Raw genomic sequence first — 21,592 nt, forward strand, 5'->3', positions numbered from 1 at the left:
TGTGTGTGTGTGTGTGTGTGTGTGTGTGTGTGTGTGTGTGTGTGTGTGTGTGTGTGTGTGTGTGTGTGTGTGTGTGTGTGTGTGTGTGTATTAAAGTCTAACAGTGTGAGGTGTGTGTTGTCCACAGTGTGTCCCCAGGGTGCGTGGGGTCCAGACTGCATCCATACCTGTAACTGTCACAACGGGGCTCAGTGCATCGCTACAGACGGACAGTGTAGCTGCAGCGCAGGGTGGAGCGGACTCTACTGTACACAACGTGAGTCACCATAGACCTACACCACCACCTAGTGGGAGATCACTGTCATGACATACATCACCTAGTGGTAGATCACTGTCATGACAGACACCACCTAGTGGGAGATCAGTGTCATGACATACACCACCTAGTGGTAGATCACTGTCATGACATACACCACCTAGTGGGGGATCACTGTCATGACATGAACTGCAGACATACACTACCTAGTGATAGATCAGTGTCATGACATGAACTACAGACATACACCACCTAGTGGTAGATCACTGTCATGACATACACCACCTAGTGGTAGATCAATGTCATGACATGAACTACAGACATACACCACCTAGTGATAGATCACTGTCATGGCATGAACTACAGCCATACACCACCTGGTGGTAGATCACTGTCATGACATGAACTACAGCCATACACCACCTGGTGGTAGATCACTGTCATGACATGAACTACAGCCATACACCACCTGGTGGTAGATCACTGTCATGACATACACCACCTAGTGGTAGATCAATGTCATGACATACACCGCCTAGTGGTAGATCACTGTTATGACATACACCACCTAGTGGTAGATCAGTGTCATGACATGGTGTAATGGTAGTGTTTGTCAGGCTATGGGTCAGATGTTTTCGGTGCGGACTGTGAGGGTTGTGTGTCTACAGAAGTGTGTGTGTGTGTACTGAGGTGTGTGTGTGACGTGTGTGTCTCTGTCCTCCAGGTTGTAGTTCAGGGTTCTTTGGTACCGACTGCTCTGAGGTGTGTGTGTGACGTGTGTGTCTCTGTCCTCCAGGTTGTAGTTCAGGGTTCTTTGGTACCGACTGCTCTGAGGTGTGTGTGTGACGTGTGTGTCTCTGTCCTCCAGGTTGTAGTTCAGGGTTCTTTGGTACCGACTGCTCTGAGGTGTGTGTGTGACGTGTGTGTCTCTGCCCTCCAGGTTGTAGTTCAGGGTTCTTTGGTACCGACTGCTCTGAGGTGTGTGTGTGACGTGTGTGTCTCTGTCCTCCAGGTTGTGGTTCAGGGTTCTTTGCTACCGACTGCTCTGAGGTGTGTGTGTGACGTGTGTGTCTCTGTCCTCCAGGTTGTAGTTCAGGGTTCTTTGGTACCGACTGCTCTGAGGTGTGTGTGTGACGTGTGTGTCTCTGCCCTCCAGGTTGTAGTTCAGGGTTCTTTGGTACCGACTGCTCTGAGGTGTGTGTGTGACGTGTGTGTCTCTGTCCTCCAGGTTGTAGTTCAGGGTTCTTTGGTACCGACTGCTCTGAGGTGTGTGTGTGACGTGTGTGTCTCTGTCCTCCAGGTTGTAGTTCAGGGTTCTTTGGTACCGACTGCTCTGAGGTGTGTGTGTGACGTGTGTGTCTCTGTCCTCCAGGTTGTAGTTCAGGGTTCTTGGTACCGACTGCTCTGAGGGTGTGTGTGACGTGTGTGTCTCTGTCCTCCAGGTTGTAGTTCAGGGTTCTTTGGTGACTGCTCTGAGGTGTGTGTGACGTGTGTGTCTCTGTCCTCCAGGTTGTAGTTCAGGGTTCTTTGGTACCGACTGCTCTGAGGTGTGTGTGTGACGTGTGTGTCTCTGTCCTCCAGGTTGTAGTTCAGGGTTCTTTGGTACCGACTGCTCTGAGGTGTGTGTGTGACGTGTGTGTCTCTGTCCTCCAGGTTGTAGTTCAGGGTTCTTTGGTACCACTGCTCTGAGGTGTGTGTGTGACGTGTGTGTCTCTGTCCTCCAGGTTGTAGTTCAGGGTTCTTTGGTACCGACTGCTCTGAGGTGTGTGTGACGTGTGTGTCTCTGTCCTCCAGGTTGTAGTTCAGGGTTCTTTGGTACCGACTGCTCTGAGGTGTGTGTGTGAGTGTGTGTCTCTGCCCTCCAGGTTGTAGTTCTGAGGGTTCGTTTGGTCCTACCTTGGACTGCTCTGACGGTGTCAGCAGGGGACTGTGACCACATCACTGGTCAGTGCTCCTGTCGGACCGGATTCATCGGACACAGCTGTGAACTCAGTGAGTCCATCCCAACAATCATGTGTGTGTTTTGTGTGTGTGTGTGTGTGTGTGTGTGTGTATGTGTGGGTGTGCGTGTGTGTGTGTGTCTCCTAACTCTTCCTGTTCCTCTCAGAGTGTCGTCCCGGTACGTTTGGCTACTGGCTGTCAGCAGCTGTGTGTGTGTGTGTGTGTGTGTGTGTGTGTGTGTGTGTGTGTGTGTGTGTGTATATATTGTCTCCTAACTCTTCCTGTTCCTCTCAGAGTGTCGTCCCGGTACGTTTGGTTACGGCTGTCAGCAGCTGTGTGTGTGTGTGTGTGTGTGTGTGTGTGTGTGTGTGTGTGTGTGTGTGTGTGTGTGTGTATATATTGTCTCCTAACTCTTCCTGTTGTGTCGTCCCGGTGTTTGGTTATGGCTGTCAGCAGCTGTGTGTGTGTGTGTGTGTGTGTGTATATATTGTCTCCTAACTCTTCCTGTTCCTCTCAGAGTGTCGTCCCGGTACGTTTGGCTACGGCTGTCAGCAGCTGTGTGTGTGTGTGTGTGTGTGTGTGTGTGTGTGTATATATTGTCTCCTAACTCTTCCTGTTCCTCTCAGAGTGTCGTCCCGGTACGTTTGGTTATGGCTGTCAGCAGCTGTGTGTGTGTGTGTGTGTGTGTGTGTATATATTGTCTCCAACTCTTCCTGTTCCTCTCAGAGTGTCGTCCTGGCACGTTTGGTTATGGCTGTCAGCAGCTGTGTGTGTGTATGAACAACGCCACCTGTGACTATGTGACTGGAACCTGCTACTGCAGCATCGGATACAAAGGCATCCGCTGTGACCAGGGTAGGTGTGTGTGTGTGTGTGTGTGTGTGTGTGTGTGTGTGTGTGTGTGTGTGTGTGTGTGTGTGTGTGTGTGTGTGTGTGTGTGTGTGTGTGTGTGTGTGTGTGTGTGTGTGTCTGTTTGTGTGTGTGTGTGTGTGTGATTGCTGACCGATGTGCAAGGTGGACAGAGTTTACACTTTTGGGACTATTCTATTTGTTCCATTATATTGGGCAAGCTATGCCTGCACACCTCATGTTCTGAGAATTTGTTTATCACAGAATGTGTTTGATCCAGGTCTGGTGTTTATTACAGTATTTGATCCAGGTCTGGTGTTTATTACAGTATTTGATCCAGGTCTGGTGTTTATTACAGTATTTGATCCAGGTCTGGTGTTTATTACAGTATTTGATCCAGGTCTGGTGTTTATTACAGTATTTGATCCAGGTCTGGTGTTTATTACAGTGTTTGATCCAGGTCTGGTGTTTATTACAGTATTTGATCCAGGTCTGGTGTTTAGTACAGTATTTGATCCAGGTCTGGTGTTTATTCCAGTGTTTGATCCAGGTCTGGTGTTTTTACAGTATTTGATCCAGGTCTGGTGTTTATTACAGTATTTGATCCAGGTCTGGTGTTTATTCCAGTATTTGATCCAGGTCTGGTGTTTATTACAGTATTTGATCCAGGTCTGGTGTTTAGTACAGTATTTGATCCAGGTCTGGTGTTTATTCCAGTGTTTGATCCAGGTCTGGTGTTTATTACAGTATTTGATCCAGTTCTGGTGTTTAGTACAGTATTTGATCCAGGTCTGGTGTTTATTCCACAGTCCAGGTCTTGTTTATTACAGTATTTGATCCAGGTCTGGTGTTTATTACAGTATTTGATCCAGGTCTGGTGTTTATTACAGTATTTGATCCAGGTCTGGTGTTTATTACAGTATTTGATCCAGGTCTGGTGTTTAGTACAGTATTTGATCCAGGTCTTGTGTTTAGTACAGTATTTGATCCAGGTCTGGTGTTTATTCCAGTGTTTGATCCAGGTCTGGTGTTTATTACAGTATTTGATCCAGGTCTGGTGTTTAGTACAGTATTTGATCCAGGTCTGGTGTTTATTCCAGTGTTTGATCCAGGTCTGGTGTTTACTACAGTATTTGATCCAGGTCTGGTGTTTATTACAGTATTTGATCCAGGTCTGGTGTTTATTACAGTATTTGATCCAGGTCTGGTGTTTAGTACAGTATTTGATCCAGGTCTGGTGTTTATTACAGTGTTTGATCCAGGTCTGGTGTTTATTACAGTATTTGATCCAGGTCTGGTGTTTACTACAGTGTTTGATCCAGGTCTGGTGTTTATTCCAGTATTTGATCCAGGTCTGGTGTTTATTACAGTATTTGATCCAGGTCTGGTGTTTACTACAGTGTTTGATCCAGGTCTGGTGTTTATTACAGTATTTGATCCAGGTCTGGTGTTTACTACAGTGTTTGATCCAGGTCTGGTGTTTATTACAGTATTTGATCCAGGTCTGGTGTTTATTACAGTATTTGATCCAGGTCTGGTGTTTACTACAGTGTTTGATCCAGGTCTGGTGTTTATTACAGTATTTGATCCAGGTCTGGTGTTTATTACAGTATTTGATCCAGGTCTGGTGTTTACTACAGTGTTTGATCCAGGTCTGGTGTTTACTACAGTATTTGATCCAGGTCTGGTGTTTATTACAGTATTTGATCCAGGTCTGGTGTTTACTACAGTATTTGATCCAGGTCTGGTGTTTATTACAGTATTTGATCCAGGTCTGGTGTTTATTACAGTATTTGATCCAGGTCTGGTGTTTCTGTGTGTATTAATGGTGATCTGTGTTAGTGTTTGTATAAATATGCCCCCTCTCTATTCCAGCTGCCCTGATGATGGAAGAGCTGAATCCTTACACCAAGATCAGCCCGGCCTTGGCATCAGAGCACCAGTCAGTGGGCGCTGTCATGGGCATCATCTTCCTCCTCCTCTTCATCATGACCGTGTTGGGGGTGGTGGTGTGGTGGCGGCATCACCAGAGAGAGAAAGGAGGGCAGCACATGCCCAGTGTGTCCTACAGCCCTGCCCTGAGGATCAGCAGCCAGGGTTACTCCCTCTCTGGTGAGACGCTCCAGACACTACCACTTAGTCGTGTTAACTAAGTCAGCCAGGGTTACTCCTCTCTGGTGAGACGCTCCAGACTCTACCACTTAGTTGTGTTAACTAAGTCAGTCAGGGTTACTCCCTCTCTGGTTAGACGCTCCAGACTCTACCACTTAGTCGTGTTAACTAAGTCAGCCAGGGTTACTCCCTCTCTGGTGAGACGCTCCAGACTCTACCACTTAGTCGTGTTAACTAAGTCAGTCAGGGTTACTCCTCTCTGGTTAGACGCTCCAGACTCTACCACTTAGTGAGACGTTCCAGACTCTACCACTTAGTCGTGTTAACTAAGTCAGTCAGGTTACTCCTCTCTGGTGAGACGCTCCAGACTCTACCACTTAGTCATGTTAACTAAGTCAGTCAGGGTTACTCCCTCTCTGGTGACACGCTCCAGACTCTACCACTTAGTCATGTTAACTAAGTCAGTCAGGGTTACTCCCTCTCTGGTGAGACGCTCCAGACTCTACCACTTAGTCATGTTAACTAAGTCAGTCAGGATTTACTCCTCTCTGGTGAGACGCTCCAGACTCTACCACTTAGTCGTGTTAACTAAGTCAGTCAGGGTTACTCTCTCTGGTTAGACGCTCCAGACTCTACCTTAGTGAGACGTTCCACTTGAGACGTCCAGACTCTACCACTTAGTCATGTTAACTAAGTCAGTCAGGGTTACTCCCTCTGGTTCCAGACTCTACCACTTAGTCGTGTTAACTAAGTCAGTCAGGGTTACTCCCTCTGGTGAGACGCTCCAGACTCTACCACTTAGTCGTGTTAACTAAGTCAGTCAGGGTTACTCCCCTCTCTGGTGAGACGCTCCAGACTCTACCACTTAGTCATGTTAACTAAGTCAGTCAGGGTTACTCCTCTCTGGTTAGACGCTCCAGACTCTAACACTTAGTGAGCGTTCCAGACTCTACCACTTAGTCGTGTTAACTAAGTCAGTCAGGGTTACTCCCTCTCTGGTGAGACGCTCCAGACTCTACCACTTAGTCGTGTTAACTAAGTCAGTCAGGGTTACTCCTCTCTGGTGAGACGCTCCAGACTCTACCACTTAGTCGTGCACTAAGTCAGTCAGGGTTACTCCCTCTCTGGTGAGACGCTCCAGACTCTACCACTTAGTCGTGTTAACTAAGCCAGTCAGGGTTACTCCCTCTCTGGTGAGACGCTCCAGACTCTACCACTTAGTCATGTTAACTAAGTCAGTCAGGGTTACTCCCTCTCTGGTGAGACGCTCCAGACTCTACCCTTAGTCGTGTTAACTAAGTCAGTCAGGGTTACTCCCTCTCTGGAAAACACTCCAGACTCTACCACTTAGTCATGTTAACTAAGTCAGTGTGGTCTCTCTCACAGGACTGTCTCTTTACAGTGTGGACTCTCCCAGGACTGTCTCTTTACAGTGTGGACTCTCCACAGGACTGTCTCTTACAGTGTGGTCTCTCTCTACAGGACTGTCTCTTTACAGTGTGGACTCTCTCCACAGGACTGTCTCTTTACAGTGTGGACTCTCCACAGGACTGTCTCTTTACAGTGTGGTCTCTCACAGGACTGTCTCTTTACAGTGTGGTCTCTCTCTACAGGACTGTCTCTTTACAGTGTGGACTCTCTACAGGACTGTCTCTTTACAGTGTGGTCCCTCTCCACAGGACTGTCTCTTTACAGTGTGGTCTCTCTCTACAGGACTGTCTCTTTACAGTGTGGACTCTCCACAGGACTGTCTCTTTACAGTGTGGACAGGACTGTCTCTTTACAGTGTGGACTCTCTCTACAGGACTGTCTCTTTACAGTGTGGACTCTCCACAGGACTGTCTCTTTACAGTGTGGTCTCTCTCTACAGGACTGTCTCTTTACAGTGTGGTCTCTCTCTACAGGACTGTCTCTTTACAGTGTGGACTCTCTACAGGACTGTCTCTTTACAGTCTGGTCCTCTCTACAGGACTGTCTCTTTACAGTGTGGACTCTCTCTACAGGACTGTCTCTTTACAGTGGTCTCTCTACAGGACTGTCTCTTACACAGTCTGGTCCTCTCTACAGGACTGTCTCTTTACAGTGTGGTCTCTCTACAGGACTGTCTCTTTACAGTGTGGTCTCTCTCTACAGGACTGTCTCTTTACAGTGTGGTCTCTCTCACAGGACTGTCTCTTTACAGTGTGGTCTCTCTCTATAGGACTGTCTCTTTACAGTGTGGTCTCTCTCTACAGGACTGTCTCTTTACAGTGGTCTCTCTCTACAGGACTGTCTCTTTACAGTCTGGTCCTCTCAGGACTGTCTCTTTACAGTGTGGTCTCTCTCTACAGGACTGTCTCTTTACAGTCTGGTCCTCTCTACAGGACTGTCTCTTTACAGTGTGGACTCTCTCTACAGGACTGTCTCTTTACAGTGTGGTCTCTCTACAGGACTGTCTCTTTGTCTCTTCCACAGGACTGTCTGTGGTCTCTCTCCACAGGACTGTCTCTTTACAGTGTGGTGGTACAGGACTGTCTCTTTCACAGTGTGGACTCTCCAGGACTGTCTCTTTACAGTGTGGTCTCTCTACAGGACTGTCTCTTTACAGTGTGGTCTCTCTCTACAGGACTGTCTCTTTACAGTGTGGACTCTCTCTACAGGACTGTCTCTTTACAGTGTGGTCTCTCTCTACAGGACTGTCTCTTTACAGTGACTCTCTCAGGACTGACAGTCTCTCTCTACAGGACTGTCTCTTTACAGTGTGGTCTCTCTCTACAGGACTGTCTCTTTACAGTCTGGTCCCTCTCTACAGGACTGTCTCTTTACAGTGTGGTCTCTCTCTACAGGACTGTCTCTTTACAGTGTGGTCTCTCTCTACAGGACTGTCTCTTTACAGTGTGGTCTCTCTCTACAGGACTGTCTCTTTACAGTGTGGTCTCTCTCTACAGGACTGTCTCTTTACAGTGTGGTCTCTCTCTACAGGACTGTCTCTTTACAGTGTGGTCTCTCTCTACAGGACTGTCTCTTTACAGGACTGTCTCTTTACAGTGTGGTCTCTCTCTACAGGACTGTCTCTTTACAGTCTGGTCCCTCTCTACAGGACTGTCTCTTTACAGTGTGGACTCTCTCTACAGGACTGTCTCTTTACAGTGTGGTCTCTCTCTACAGGACTGTCTCTTTACAGTGTGGTCTCTCTCCACAGGACTGTCTCTTTACAGTGTGGTCTCTCTCCACAGGACTGTCTCTTTACAGTGTGGTCTCTCTCCACAGGACTGTCTCTTTACAGTGTGGTCTCTCTCCACAGCCCTCGGGGGTGATCTGACTGAAATTGGGAGTGATCTAACTAAATTCAGGGGTGATCTGACTGAACTCTCTTTCCAGCTAGATCCTCCTCTCTCTTGCTGTTTGTGTTCTCAGCAAACTCAGCTTTCTGATGAAACATTTACATTTACATTTACATTGACATTTAAGTCATTTAGCAGACGCTCTTATCCAGAGCGACTTACAAATTGGTGCATTCACCTTATGACATCCAGTGGAAGAGCCACTTTACAATAGTGCATCTAAATCTTTTAAGGGGGGTGAGAAGGATTACTTTATCCTATCCTAGGTATTCCTTAAAGAGGTGGGGTTTCAGGTGTCTCCGGAAGGTGGTGATTGACTCCGCTGTCCTGGCGTCTGTTTCTAACAGCCTTGTATTGAAAATGTCCCGATGGAGCTGTGTGTTTTTGCGTTTGCTTGCGTGCTCTCCCATGTGACTGTGATGCTCGCCCCTGTGACTGTGATTGTGACTGTGATGCTCGCCCCTGTGACTGTGACTGTGATGCTCACCCCTGTGACTGTGACTGTGATGCTCGCCCCTGTGACTGTGACTGTGATGCTCGCCCCTGTGACTGTGATGCTCGCCCCTGTGACTGTGAGTGTGACTGTGATGCTCGCCCCTGTGACTGTGACTGTGATGCTCGCACCTGTGACTGTGACTGTGATGCTCGCCCCTGTGACTGTGATGCTCGCCCCTGTGACTGTGAATGTGATGCTCGCCCCTGTGACTGTGATGCTCGCCCCTGTGACTGTGAATGTGATGCTCGCCCCTGTGACTGTGAATGTGATGCTCGCCCCTGTGACTGTGAATGTGATGCTCGCCCCCCTGTGACTGTGATGCTCGCCCCTGTGACTGTGAATGTGATGCTCGCCCCTGTGACTGTGACTGTGATGCTCGCCCCTGTGACTGTGAATGTGATGCTCGCCCTGTGACTGTGAATGTGATGCTCGCCCCTGTGACTGTGAATGTGATGCTCGCCCCTGTGACTGTGATGCTCACCCCTGTGACTGTGAATGTGATGCTCGCCCCTGTGACTGTGAGTGTGACTGTGATGCTCGCCCCTGTGACTGTGACTGTGATGCTCGCCCCTGTGACTGTGACTGTGATGCTCACCCCTGTGACTGTGAATGTGATGCTCGCCCCTGTGACTGTGAGTGTGACTGTGATGCTCGCCCCTGTGACTGTGATGCTCGCCCCTGTGACTGTGATGCTCGCCCCTGTGACTGTGACTGTGATGCTCGCCCCTGTGACTGTGAGTGTGACTGTGATGCTCGCCCCTGTGACTATGACTGTGATGCTCACCCCTGTGACTGTGAATGTGATGCTCGCCCCTGTGACTATGAATGTGATGCTCGCCCCTGTGACTGTGAGTGTGACTGTGATACTCGCCCCTGTGACTGTGACTGTGATGCTCGCCCCTGTGACTGTGACTGTGATGCTCGCCCCTGTGACTGTGACTGTGATGCTCGCCCCTGTGACTGTGAGTGTGACTGTGATGCTCGCCCCTGTGACTATGACTGTGATGCTCGCCCCTGTGACTGTGACTGTGACTGTGAGTGTGTAGAGTCCTATGCTACAAGCTGATGTTTCCGTGGCGAGCAGGGCATCAGTGTACAGGCTTTGTTCTCCTCTCTAGACTCCTCTCCTACCATCAGCAACGTCAGTCGTTGTTTCACTAACCCCTCCTACCACACTCTGGGAGCATGTACCTACGCTGGCCACTACGCCAAGCCTGACAAGAAGACCAGAAGGGCCAAGGTGGGTGGCAACCAACCTTCACTTTATTTATGCTAAGAGTACATACAGGCAACTGCCAAAATAAAGAAAAATAATAGTTTTCACTACGAGCAGACAGAACAGCTTCAATGCACCTCGTCATAGATTCTACAGGTGTCTGGAAGTCTATTGGAGGGATGTGACATCATTCTATTGGAGGGATGTGACATCGTTCTACTGGAGGGATGTGACATCGTTCTATTGGAGGGATGTGACATCGTTCTATTGGAGGGATGTGACATCGTTCTATTGGAGGGATGTGACATCGTTCTATTGGAGGGATGTGACATCGTTCTATTGGAGGGATGTGACATCGTTCTATTGGAGGGATGTGACATCGTTCTATTGGAGGGATGTGACATCGTTCTATTGGAGGGATGGGACATCGTTCTATTGGAGGGATGTGACATCGTTCTATTGGAGGGATGTGACATCGTTCTATTGGAGGGATGGGACATCGTTCTATTGGAGGGATGGGACATCGTTCTATTGGAGGGATGGGACATCGTTCTATTGGAGGGATGGGACATCGTTCTATTGGAGGGATGTGACATCGTTCTATTGGAGGGATGTGACATCATTCTACTGGAGGGATGTGACATCGTTCTATTGGAGGGATGTGACATCGTTCTATTGGAGGGATGTGACATCATTCTACTGGAGGGATGTGACATCGTTCTATTGGAGGGATGTGACATCGTTCTATTGGAAGGATGTGACATCATTCTATTGGAGGGATGTGCCACCGTTCTGTTGGAGGGATGTGACATCATTCTATTGGAGGGATGTGACATCGTTCTATTGGAGGGATGTGACATCATTCTATTGGAGGGATGTGACATCGTTCTATTGGAGGGATGTGACATCATTCTATTGGAGGGATGTGACATCGTTCTATTGGAGGATGTGACATCGTTCTTCCACCAGAAATTCAATCGTTTGGTGTTTTGTTGATGGTGGTTGGAAACGCTGGTCTCAGGTGCCGCTCCACAATCTCCCAGAAGTGTTCAGTTGGGTTGAGATCTGGAGCCTGAAACGGCCAGGTCACATGGTTTATTTCGTTTTCATGCTCATCCAACCATTCAGTGACCAGCTGTGACATGTGTATGGGGCATTGTCATTGTATGGGAAAGCATAAAAGCTACCATTACTATGTTAATTGCTTAATTAAATCAGGAACCACACCTGTGTGGAAGCACCTGCTTTCAATGTACTTTGTATCCCTCATCAAGTGTTTCCATTATTCTGGCAGTTACCTGTACATTGGCATTCTCCAAGAAACATGTGTCTTTTATTTGTCAGTCCTTTGTGTGTTGTTCCATGTGAAGCAGCTACTCTTCCTGGGGTCCTCATTAGCTGTTCCACGTGTAGCAGCTACTCTTCCTGGGATCCTCATTAGCTGTTCCACGTGTAGCAGCTACTCTTCCTGGGGTCCTCATTAGCTGTTCCACGTGTAGCAGCTACTCTTCCTGGGATCCTCATTAGCTGTTCCACGTGTAGCAGCTACTCTTCCTGGGGTCCTCATTAGCTGTTCCACGTGTAGCAGCTACTCTTCCTGGGATCCTCATTAGCTGTTCCACGTGTAGCAGCTACTCTTCCTGGGGTCCTCATTAGCTGTTCCACGTGTAGCAGCTACTCTTCCTGGGGTCCTCATTAGCTGTTCCACGTGTAGCAGCTACTCTTCCTGTGGTCCTCATTAGCTGTTCCACGTGTAGCAGCTACTCTTCCTGGGATCCTCATTAGCTGTTCCACGTGTAGCAGCTACTCTTCCTGGGGTCCTCATTAGCTGTTCCACGTGTAGCAGCTACTCTTCCTGGGATCCTCATTAGCTGTTCCACGTGTAGCAGCTACTCTTCCTGGGGTCCTCATTAGCTGTTCCACGTGTAGCAGCTACTCTTCCTGGGGTCCTCATTAGCTGTTCCACGTGTAGCAGCTACTCTTCCTGTGGTCCTCATTAGCTGTTCCACGTGTAGCAGCTACTCTTCCTGGGGTCCTCATTAGCTGTTCCACGTGTAGCAGCTACTCTTCCTGTGGTCCTCATTAGCTGTTCCACGTGTAGCAGCTACTCTTGCTGGGGTCCTCATCATCTGTTCCACGTGTAGCAGCTACTCTTCCTGGGGTCCTCATTAGCTATTCCACGTGTAGCAGCTACTCTTGCTGGGGTCCCATCAGCTGTTCCACGTAGCAGCTACTCTTCCTGGGGTCCTCATTAGCTGTTCCACGTGTAGCAGCTACTCTTGCTGGGGCCCTCAGTCTGTCTGTGTGTAGCAGCTACTCTTGCTGGGGCCCTCAGTCTGTCTGTGTGTAGCAGCTACTCTTGCTGGGGTCCTCAGTCTGTCTGTGTGTAGCAGCTACTCTTGCTGGGGCCCTCAGTCTGTCTGTGTGTAGCAGCTACTCTTGCTGGGGCCCTCAGTCTGTCTGTGTGTAGCAGCTACTCTTGCTGGGGCCCTCAGTCTGTCTGTGTGTAGCAGCTACTCTTGCTGGGGCCCTCAGTCTGTGTGTGTTTCGTTCCCAGGTGAAGGACAAGAGGTTAAACAGGAATAGTGCTCCAGAGTGGACAGCCTACTATAACCTCGATGAACTGGGTATGTCTGATGACTCCCTTATAAAACCCATTGTAAATACAAGTTGATTTGGGATTGTTGAACCTCTCTGGGACGGCAGCGTCCCACCTGGCCAACAGCCAGAGAAAATGGAGAACGCCAAATTCAAAATACATTCCTATAAAAATCAACACATGCAAGATATCAAATTAAAGCTACACTTGTTGTGAATCCAGCCAACATGTCAGAGTTCAAAAAGGCTTTTCGGCGAAAGCAAACGATGCCATTATCTGAGGATAGAACCATAGTAAACAAAGAGAGAAAAGCAAACGATGCCATTATCTGAGGATAGAACCATAGTAAACAAAGAGAGAAAAGCAAACGATGCCATTATCTGAGGACAGCACCATAGTAAACAAAGAGAGAAAAGCAAACGATGCCATTATCTGAGGACAGCACCATAGTAAACAAAGAGAGAAAAGCAAACGATGCCATTATCTGAGGATGGCACCATAGTAAACAAAGAGAGAAAAGCAAACGATGCCATTATCTGAGGATGGCACCATAGTAAACAAAGAGAGAAAAGCAAACGATGCCATTATCTGAGGATGGCACCATAGTAAACAAAGAGAGAAAAGCAAACGATGCCATTATCTGAGGATAGAACCATAGTAAACAAAGAGAGAAAAGCATATTTCAACCCTGCAGGCGTGACACAAAACGCAGATATATAAAAATATAATTCATGCCTTACCTTTGATTAGCTTCTTCTGTTGGCACTCCAATATGTCCCATAAACATCACAAATGGTCCTTTTGTTCGATTAATTCCGTCGATATATATCCAAAATGTCCATTTATTTGGCGCGTTTGATCCAGAAAAACACCGGTTCCAATTTGCGCAACGTGACTACAAAATAACTCAAAAGTTACCTGTAAACTTTGCCAAAACATTTCACACTACTTTTGGAATACAACTTTAGGTATTTTTTAACGTAAATAATCAGTCTCTTAATCTGTCCCTTTAACATCTCTGTAGGTGTGTACCGTGTAGACTGACTCTTAATCTGTCCCTTTAACATCTCTGTAGGTGTGTACCGTGTAGACAGACGCTACAGCTCCTACCATGAACAGTACCACAGAGGTAGAGTATGAGACTCCACTATGTCCTTATGAAGAAGACCATCTCATATAACAGAGTGGTTGGTCTGTGTTACCCAAAGACTTTCCTGCACTGTAGTGTGTGACTGCATGTGTGCTGTGTGTTGTGTTTGTGTCAGAGTATGTGAGTGGAGCGAGGAGTGGAGGGTGCCCAATTTGACTGGAGCGAGGAGTGGAGGGTGCCCAATTTGACTGGAGCGAGGAGTGGAGGGTGCCCAATTTGACTGGAGCGCAGAGCGAGGAGTGGAGGGTGCCCAATTTGACTGGAGCGCAGAGCGAGGAGTGGAGGGTGCCCAATTTGACTGGAGCGAGGAGTGGAGGGTGCCCAATTTGACTGGAGCGAGGAGTGGAGGGTGCCCAATTTGACTGGAGCGAGGAGTGGAGGGTGCCCAATTTGACTGGAGCGCAGAGCGAGGAGTGGAGGGTGCCCAATTTGACTGGAGCGCAGAGCGAGGAGTGGAGGGTGCCCAATTTGACTGGAGCGAGGAGTGGAGGGTGCCCAATTTGACTGGAGCGAGGAGTGGAGGGTGCCCAATTTGACTGGAGCGCGGAGCGAGGAGTGGAGGGTGCCCGATTTGACTGGAGCGCAGAGCGAGGAGTGGAGGGTGCCCAATTTGACTGGAGCGAGGAGTGGAGGGCAGCCCACTTGACTGGAGCGCGGAGCGGGAGTGGAGCGAGGAGTGGAGGGTGCCCACTTGACTGGAGCGGAGCCAGGAGTGGAGCGAGGTGGAGGGTGCCCAATTTGACTGGAGCGGAGCGAGGAGTGGAGGGTGCCCACTTGACTGGAGCGCGGAGCGAGGAGTGGAGGGGTGCCCACCTGACTGGAGCGCGGATCGAGGAGTGGAGGGTGCCCAATTTGACTGGAGCGAGGAGTGGAGGGTGCCCAATTTGACTGGAGCGAGGAGTGGAGGGTGCCCAATTTGACTGGAGCGAGGAGTGGAGGGTGCCCAATTTGACTGGAGCGAGGAGTGGAGGGTGCCCAATTTGACTGGAGCGCGGAGCGAGGAGTGGAGGGTGCCCGATTTGACTGGAGCGCAGAGCGAGGAGTGGAGGGTGCCCAATTTGACTGGAGCGAGGAGTGGAGGGTGCCCAATTTGACTGGAGCGCGGAGCGAGGAGTGGAGCGAGGAGTGGAGGGTGCCCAATTTGACTGGAGCGCGGAGCGAGGAGTGGAGCGAGGAGTGGAGGGTGCCCAATTTGACTGGAGCGCGGAGCGAGGAGTGGAGGGTGCCCAATTTGACTGGAGCGAGGAGTGGAGGGTGCCCAATTTGACTGGAGCGAGGAGTGGAGGGTGCCCAATTTGACTGGAGCGCAGAGCGAGGAGTGGAGGGTGCCCAATTTGACTGGAGCGCAGAGCGAGGAGTGGAGGGTGCCCAATTTGACTGGAGCGAGGAGTGGAGGGTGCCCAATTTGACTGGAGCGAGGAGTGGAGGGTGCCCAATTTGACTGGAGCGCGGAGCGAGGAGTGGAGGGTGCCCGATTTGACTGGAGCGCAGAGCGAGGAGTGGAGGGTGCCCAATTTGACTGGAGCGAGGAGTGGAGGGTGCCCAATTTGACTGGAGCGCGGAGCGAGGAGTGGAGCGAGGAGTGGAGGGTGCCCAATTTGACTGGAGCGCGGAGCGAGGAGTGAGGAGCGAGTGGAGGGTGCCCACTTGACTGGAGCGCGGAGCAGAGTGGAGGGTGCCCAATTTGACTGGAGCGCGGATCGAGGAGTGGAGGGTGCCCAATTTGACTGGAGCGGATCGGGGTGGAGGGTGCCCATTTGACTGGAGCGAGGAGTGGAGGGTGCCCAGTGGAGGGTGCCCAATTTGACTGGAGCGAGGAGTGGAGGGTGCCCAATTTGACTGGAGCGCGGAGCGAGGAGTGGAGGGTGCCCGATTTGACTGGAGCGCAGAGCGAGGAGTGGAGGGTGCCCAATTTGACTGGAGCGAGGAGTGGAGGGTGCCCAATTTGACTGGAGCGCGGAGCGAGGAGTGGAGCGAGGAGTGGAGGGTGCCCAATTTGACTGGAGCGCGGAGCGAGGAGTGGAGCGAGGAGTGGAGGGTGCCCAATTTGACTGGAGCGCGGAGCGAGGAGTGGAGGGTGCCCAATTTGACTGGAGCGCGGAGCGAGGAGTGGAGGGTGCCCAATTTGACTGGAGCGCGGATCGAGGAGTGGAGGGTGCCCAATTTGACCGGAGCGCGGAGCGAGGAGTGGAGCGTGGAGCGCGCGAAGCGAGTTTCCCAAAGGCTGGAACGCCGGCCTTCTCGCCCGCTCCAGTTTCGCTCCAGTACCTCTCCAGCAGCGCTCTCTTCATGAGCTCAGGGCGTGCCCGGCCCAGAATGCATTTGTATAGTCTACTTGTGTGCTGCTACAGCCCCTTGCTTTAGCTACTGTCATGGAGTTCACTAAATATTTTCATTAAGAAACTGATAAAACACACAGGTGCAAAATCACTTACAAAGATGAGGAGGAACCAAGAGCAAGAGAATGAGTGTGGTGATGTAGTGTCCACAACTAAAGAAGTGAGGGAGTGTGGTGATGTAGTGTCCACAACTAAAGAAGTGAGGGAGTGTGGTGATGTAGTGTCCACAACTAAAGAAGTGAGGCAGTGTGGTGATGTAGTGTCCACAACTAAAGAAGTGAGGCAGTGTGGTGATGTAGTGTCCACAACTAAAGAAGTGAGGCAGTGTGGTGATGTAGTGTCCATAACTAAAGAAGTGAGGGAGTGTGGTGATGTAGTGTCCACAACTAAAGAAGTGAGGTAGTGTGGTGATGTAGTGTCCACAACTAAAGAAGTGAGGGAGTGTGGTGATGTAGTGTCCACAACTAAAGAAGAGAGGGAGTGTGGTGATGTAGTGTGGTGATGTAGTGTCCACTACTAAAGAAGAGAGGGAGTGTGGTGATGTAGTGTCCACAACTAAAGAAGAGAGGGAGTGTGGTGATGTAGTGTCCACTACTAAAGAAGAGAGGGAGTGTGGTGATGTAGTGTCCACAACTAAAGAAGTGAGGGAGTGTGGTGATGTAGTGTCCACAACTAAAGAAGTGAGGGAGTGTGGTGATGTAGTGTCCACAACTAAAGAAGTGAGGCAGTGTGGTGATGTAGTGTCCACAACTAAAGAAGAGAGGGATTGTGGTGATGTAGTGTCCACAACTAAAGAATGACGGTGGAATCTGAAAAGACACCTATCCTGAAAGCATGATGGTGTACTGTGTGCACATGATAACAGAAAGGAACGAGGTGGGTAGATAACTACAGTACCAGTCATAAGTTTGGACACACCTACTCATTTAATAACCAACAAATTGTTATACAAATCAAAATATATTTTATATTTGATATTCTTCAAAGTAGCCATCCTTTGCCTTGATGACAGTTTTGCACACTCTTGCAACACCACTAAGCAAGGGGCACCATGAAGACCAAGGATCTCTCCAAACAGGTCAGAGACGAAGTTGTGGAGAAATACAGATCAGGGTTGGGTTATAAAAAAATATCAGAAACTTTGAACATCCCACGGAGCACCATTAAATGCATTATAAAAAATGGAAAGAATATGGCACCACAACAAACCTGCCAAGAGAGGGCCGCCCACCAAAACTCACGGACCAGACAAGGAGGGCATTAATCAGAGAGGCAACAAAGAGACCAATGATTACCCTGAAGGAGCTGCAAAGCTCCACAGAGGAGATTGAAGTATCTGTCCATAGGACCACTTTAAGCCATACACCCCACAGAGCTGGGCTTTACAGAAGGGTGGCCAGAAAAAAGCCATTGCTTAAAGAAAAAAATAAGCAAACACGTTTGGTGTTCACCAAAAAGGCATGTGAGAGACTCCCAAAACATATGGAAGAAGGTACTCTGGTCAGATGAGACTAGAATTGAGCTTTTTGGCCATCGAGGAAAAAGCTATGTTTGGCGCAAACCCAACACCTCTCATCACCCCGAGAACACTATCCCCACAGTGAAGCATGGTGGTGGCAGCATCATGCTGTGTGGATGTTTTTCATTGGCAGGGAAACTGGTCAGAATTGAAGGACTGGTGCTAAATACAGGGAAATTCTTGAGGGAAACCTGTTTCAGTCTTCCAGAGATTTGAGACTGGGACGGAGGTTCACCTTCCAGCAGGACAATGACCCTAAGCATATTGCTAAAGCAACACTCGAGTGGTTTAAGGGGAAACATTTAGCGCCGGAGCGTTGCACCGCAATGAGCGGGATTTCAGACCACTCAACACCGCTCTGTAAGCAATGAGCGGGATTTCAGACCACTCAACACCGCTCTGTAGGCAATGAGCGGGATTTCAGACCACTCAACACCGCTCTGTAGGCAATGAGCGGGATTTCAGACCACTCAACACCGCTCTGTAGGCAATGAGCGGGATTTCAGACCACTCAACACCGCTCTGTAAGCAATGAGCGGGATTTCAGACCACTCAACACCGCTCACATACTCTGGTTTGTGTATGAACTGATGTGTGTGAACTGATGTGTATGAACTGATGTGTATGAACTGATGTGTGTGTTTTGACCTCTGTGTCTTCTCTCCACAGGGCACGCCTGTGATCTCCTCCTCTGTGTGGTCCTTCCTCCTGATGGTCTCACACACTCCTCTCTGGTCCTCTCCTCCAGTCTCTACCTAACACAGTCCTCTCTGGTCCTCTCCTCCAGTCTCTAACTAACACAGTCCTCTCTGGTCCTCTCCTCCAGTCTCTAACTAACACACTCCTCTCTGGTCCTCCTCCCTCTCCTCCAGTCTCTACCTAACACAGTCCTCTCTGGTCCTCTCCTCCAGTCTCTACCTAACACAGTCCTCTCTGGTCCTCTCCTCCTCTCCTCCAGTCTCTACCTAACACAGTCCTCTCTGGTCCCTCCTCCTCTCCTCCAGTCTCTAACTAACACAGTCCTCTCTGGTCCTCTCCTCCTCTCCTCCAGTCTCTAACTAACACAGTCCTCTCTGGTCCTCTCCTCCTCCCTCCTCCAGTCTCTAACTAACACAGTCCTCTCTGGTCCTCTCCTCCTCCTCCAGTCTCTAACTAACACAGTCCTCTCTGGTCCTCTCCTCCTCTCCTCCAGTCTCTAACTAACACAACACCCCATAAACAAACTCACTACTTTTGGATGTAAATGCTTTATACTGTGATATGCTACTAATACTGTGAATGTTGTGTCCTGTGTAATTTACCCTGTACTCTGTTTTTAATTGTTTATCTACAGGTTGTCAGTGGATAAGAGTTTTCACTTGTCTTACCTCCTGGGGTAGAATTATAATCTCATGTTGTATTCGTCTCCCAATGTTGATATGACGAATGCATTGAAAGGCCCGACAATGTCATCGCTGATATCAGAATCCTTCGCGAACAGATACCTTCACCTTGGTAAAAAAAAAAGTGTTCCTGTCTTCCTGCTTCTCAGTGTGTTATTTGTCTCTGTCAGACTACATGAAGGGTTCCCTGTCCAGCACCTGTTCTCTGAACAGTGAGAACCCCTACGCCACCATCAATGACCCGCTGGCCGTGGCCTGCAAACACACAGAGAGCAGCTATGTAGAGATGAAGAGTCCTGTCCACCACGACATGTCCTACTGCCCCTCTGCTATAGTCACCACCACCGCCACACACACCGTCAGCAAGAACGTCTATGACGTGGGTGAGTTATAGATATATAGTTATGTAGATGTCCTACTGGGTGAGTTATAGATATATAGTTATGTAGATGTCCTACTGGGTGAGTTATAGATATATAGATGTCCTACTGCCCCTCTGCTATAGTCACCACCACCGCCACACACACCTCCAGCCAGAATGTCTATGATGTGGGTGAGTTATAGATATATAGTTATGTAGATGTCCTACTGGGTGAGTTATAGATATATAGTTATGTAGATGTCCTACTGGGTGAGTTATAGATATATAGTTATGTAGATGTCCTACTGGGTGAGTTATAGATATATAGTTATGTAGATGTCCTACTGGGTAAGTTATAGATATATAGTTATGTAGATGTCCTACTGGGTGAGTTATAGATATATAGTTATGTAGATGTCCTACTGGGTGAGTTATAGATATATAGTTATGTAGATGTCCTACTGGGTGAGTTATAGATATATAGTTATGTAGATGTCCTACTGGGTGAGTTATAGATATATAGTTATGTAGATGTCCTACTGGGTGAGTTATAGATATATAGTTATGTAGATGTCCTACTGGGTGAGTTATAGATATATAGTTATGTAGATGTCCTACTGGGTGAGTTATAGATATATAGTTATGTAGATGTCCTACTGGGTGAGTTATAGATATATAGTTATGTAGATGTCCTACTGGGTGAGTTATAGATATATAGTTATGTAGATGTCCTACTGGGTGAGTTATAGATATATAGTTATGTAGATGTCCTACTGGGTGAGTTATAGATATATAGTTATGTAGATGTCCTACTGGGTGAGTTATAGATATATAGTTATGTAGATGTCCTACTGGGTGAGTTATAGATACTGGGTAGTTATAGATATATAGTTATGTAGATAGTTATAGTTATAGTTAGATGTCCTACTGGGTGAGTTATAGATATATAGTTATGTAGATGTCCTACTGGGTGAGTTATAGATATATAGTTATGTAGATGTCCTACTGGGTGAGTTATAGATATATAGTTATGTAGATGTCCTACTGGGTGAGTTATAGATATATAGTTATGTAGATGTCCTACTGGGTGAGTTATAGATATATAGTTATGTAGATGTCCTACTGGGTGAGTTATAGATATATAGTTATGTAGATGTCCTACTGGGTGAGTTATAGATATATAGTTATGTAGATGTCCTACTGGGTGAGTTATAGATATATAGTTATGTAGATGTCCTACTGGGTGAGTTATAGATATATAGTTATGTAGATGTCCTACTGGGTGAGTTATAGATATATAGTTATGTAGATGTCCTACTGGGTGAGTTATAGATATAGTTATGTAGATGTCCTACTGGGTGAGTTATAGATATATAGTTATGTAGATGTCCTACTGGGTGAGTTATAGATATATAGTTATGTAGATGTCCTACTGGGTGAGTTATAGATATATAGTTATGTAGATGTCCTACTGGGTGAGTTATAGATATATAGTTATGTAGATGTCCTACTGGGTGAGTTATAGATATATAGTTATGTAGATGTCCTACTGGGTGAGTTATAGATATATAGTTATGTAGATGTCCTACTGGGTGAGTTATAGATATATAGTTATGTAGATGTCCTACTGGGTGAGTTATAGATATATAGTTATGTAGATGTCCTACTGGGTGAGTTATAGATATATAGTTATGTAGATGTCCTACTGGGTGAGTTATAGATATATAGTTATGTAGATGTCCTACTGGGTGAGTTACGGGGGATGTATGGTCATCGACATCCCCTTAGGTCTGGAGAAGATGAGCTCATGAGGAAGATGTAACTGACTGGTTATCAGTCTGTTGTCTATGTCTGTTGTTTCAGTCTCTTGTCTCTGTCTGTTGTCTCTGTCTGTTGTTTCAGTCTGTTGTCTCTGTCTGTTGTTTCAGTCTGTTGTTTCAGTCTGTTGTTTCAGTCTGTTGTCTATGTCTGTTGTCTCTGTCTGTTTCAGTCTGTTGTTTCAGTCTGTTGTCTATGTCTGTTGTCTCTGTCTGTTGTTTCAGTCTGTTG

General features: G+C 48.0%; 1 protein-coding gene across 1 annotated transcript; it reads left to right on the forward strand.

The window, feature by feature from the left end:
• Nucleotides 1–876: 876 nt before the first annotated feature.
• Nucleotides 877–19,565, forward strand: LOC135567307 (multiple epidermal growth factor-like domains protein 11; the record flags this gene model as incomplete). The annotated part of the gene is made up of 11 exons (XM_065014735.1): nucleotides 877–903; nucleotides 2,122–2,248; nucleotides 2,492–2,503; nucleotides 2,715–2,726; nucleotides 2,824–2,835; nucleotides 2,924–3,052; nucleotides 4,922–5,165; nucleotides 10,070–10,217; nucleotides 12,751–12,820; nucleotides 13,868–13,921; nucleotides 19,353–19,565. Coding segments are annotated over exons 1-11 (1,048 nt in total), but the record flags the coding sequence as incomplete, so codon positions are not given.
• Nucleotides 19,566–21,592: the final 2,027 nt, after the last annotated feature.

Source organism: Oncorhynchus nerka, unplaced genomic scaffold, assembly GCF_034236695.1.
Source record: "Oncorhynchus nerka isolate Pitt River unplaced genomic scaffold, Oner_Uvic_2.0 unplaced_scaffold_2169, whole genome shotgun sequence".
Taxonomy (NCBI): domain Eukaryota; kingdom Metazoa; phylum Chordata; class Actinopteri; order Salmoniformes; family Salmonidae; genus Oncorhynchus; species Oncorhynchus nerka.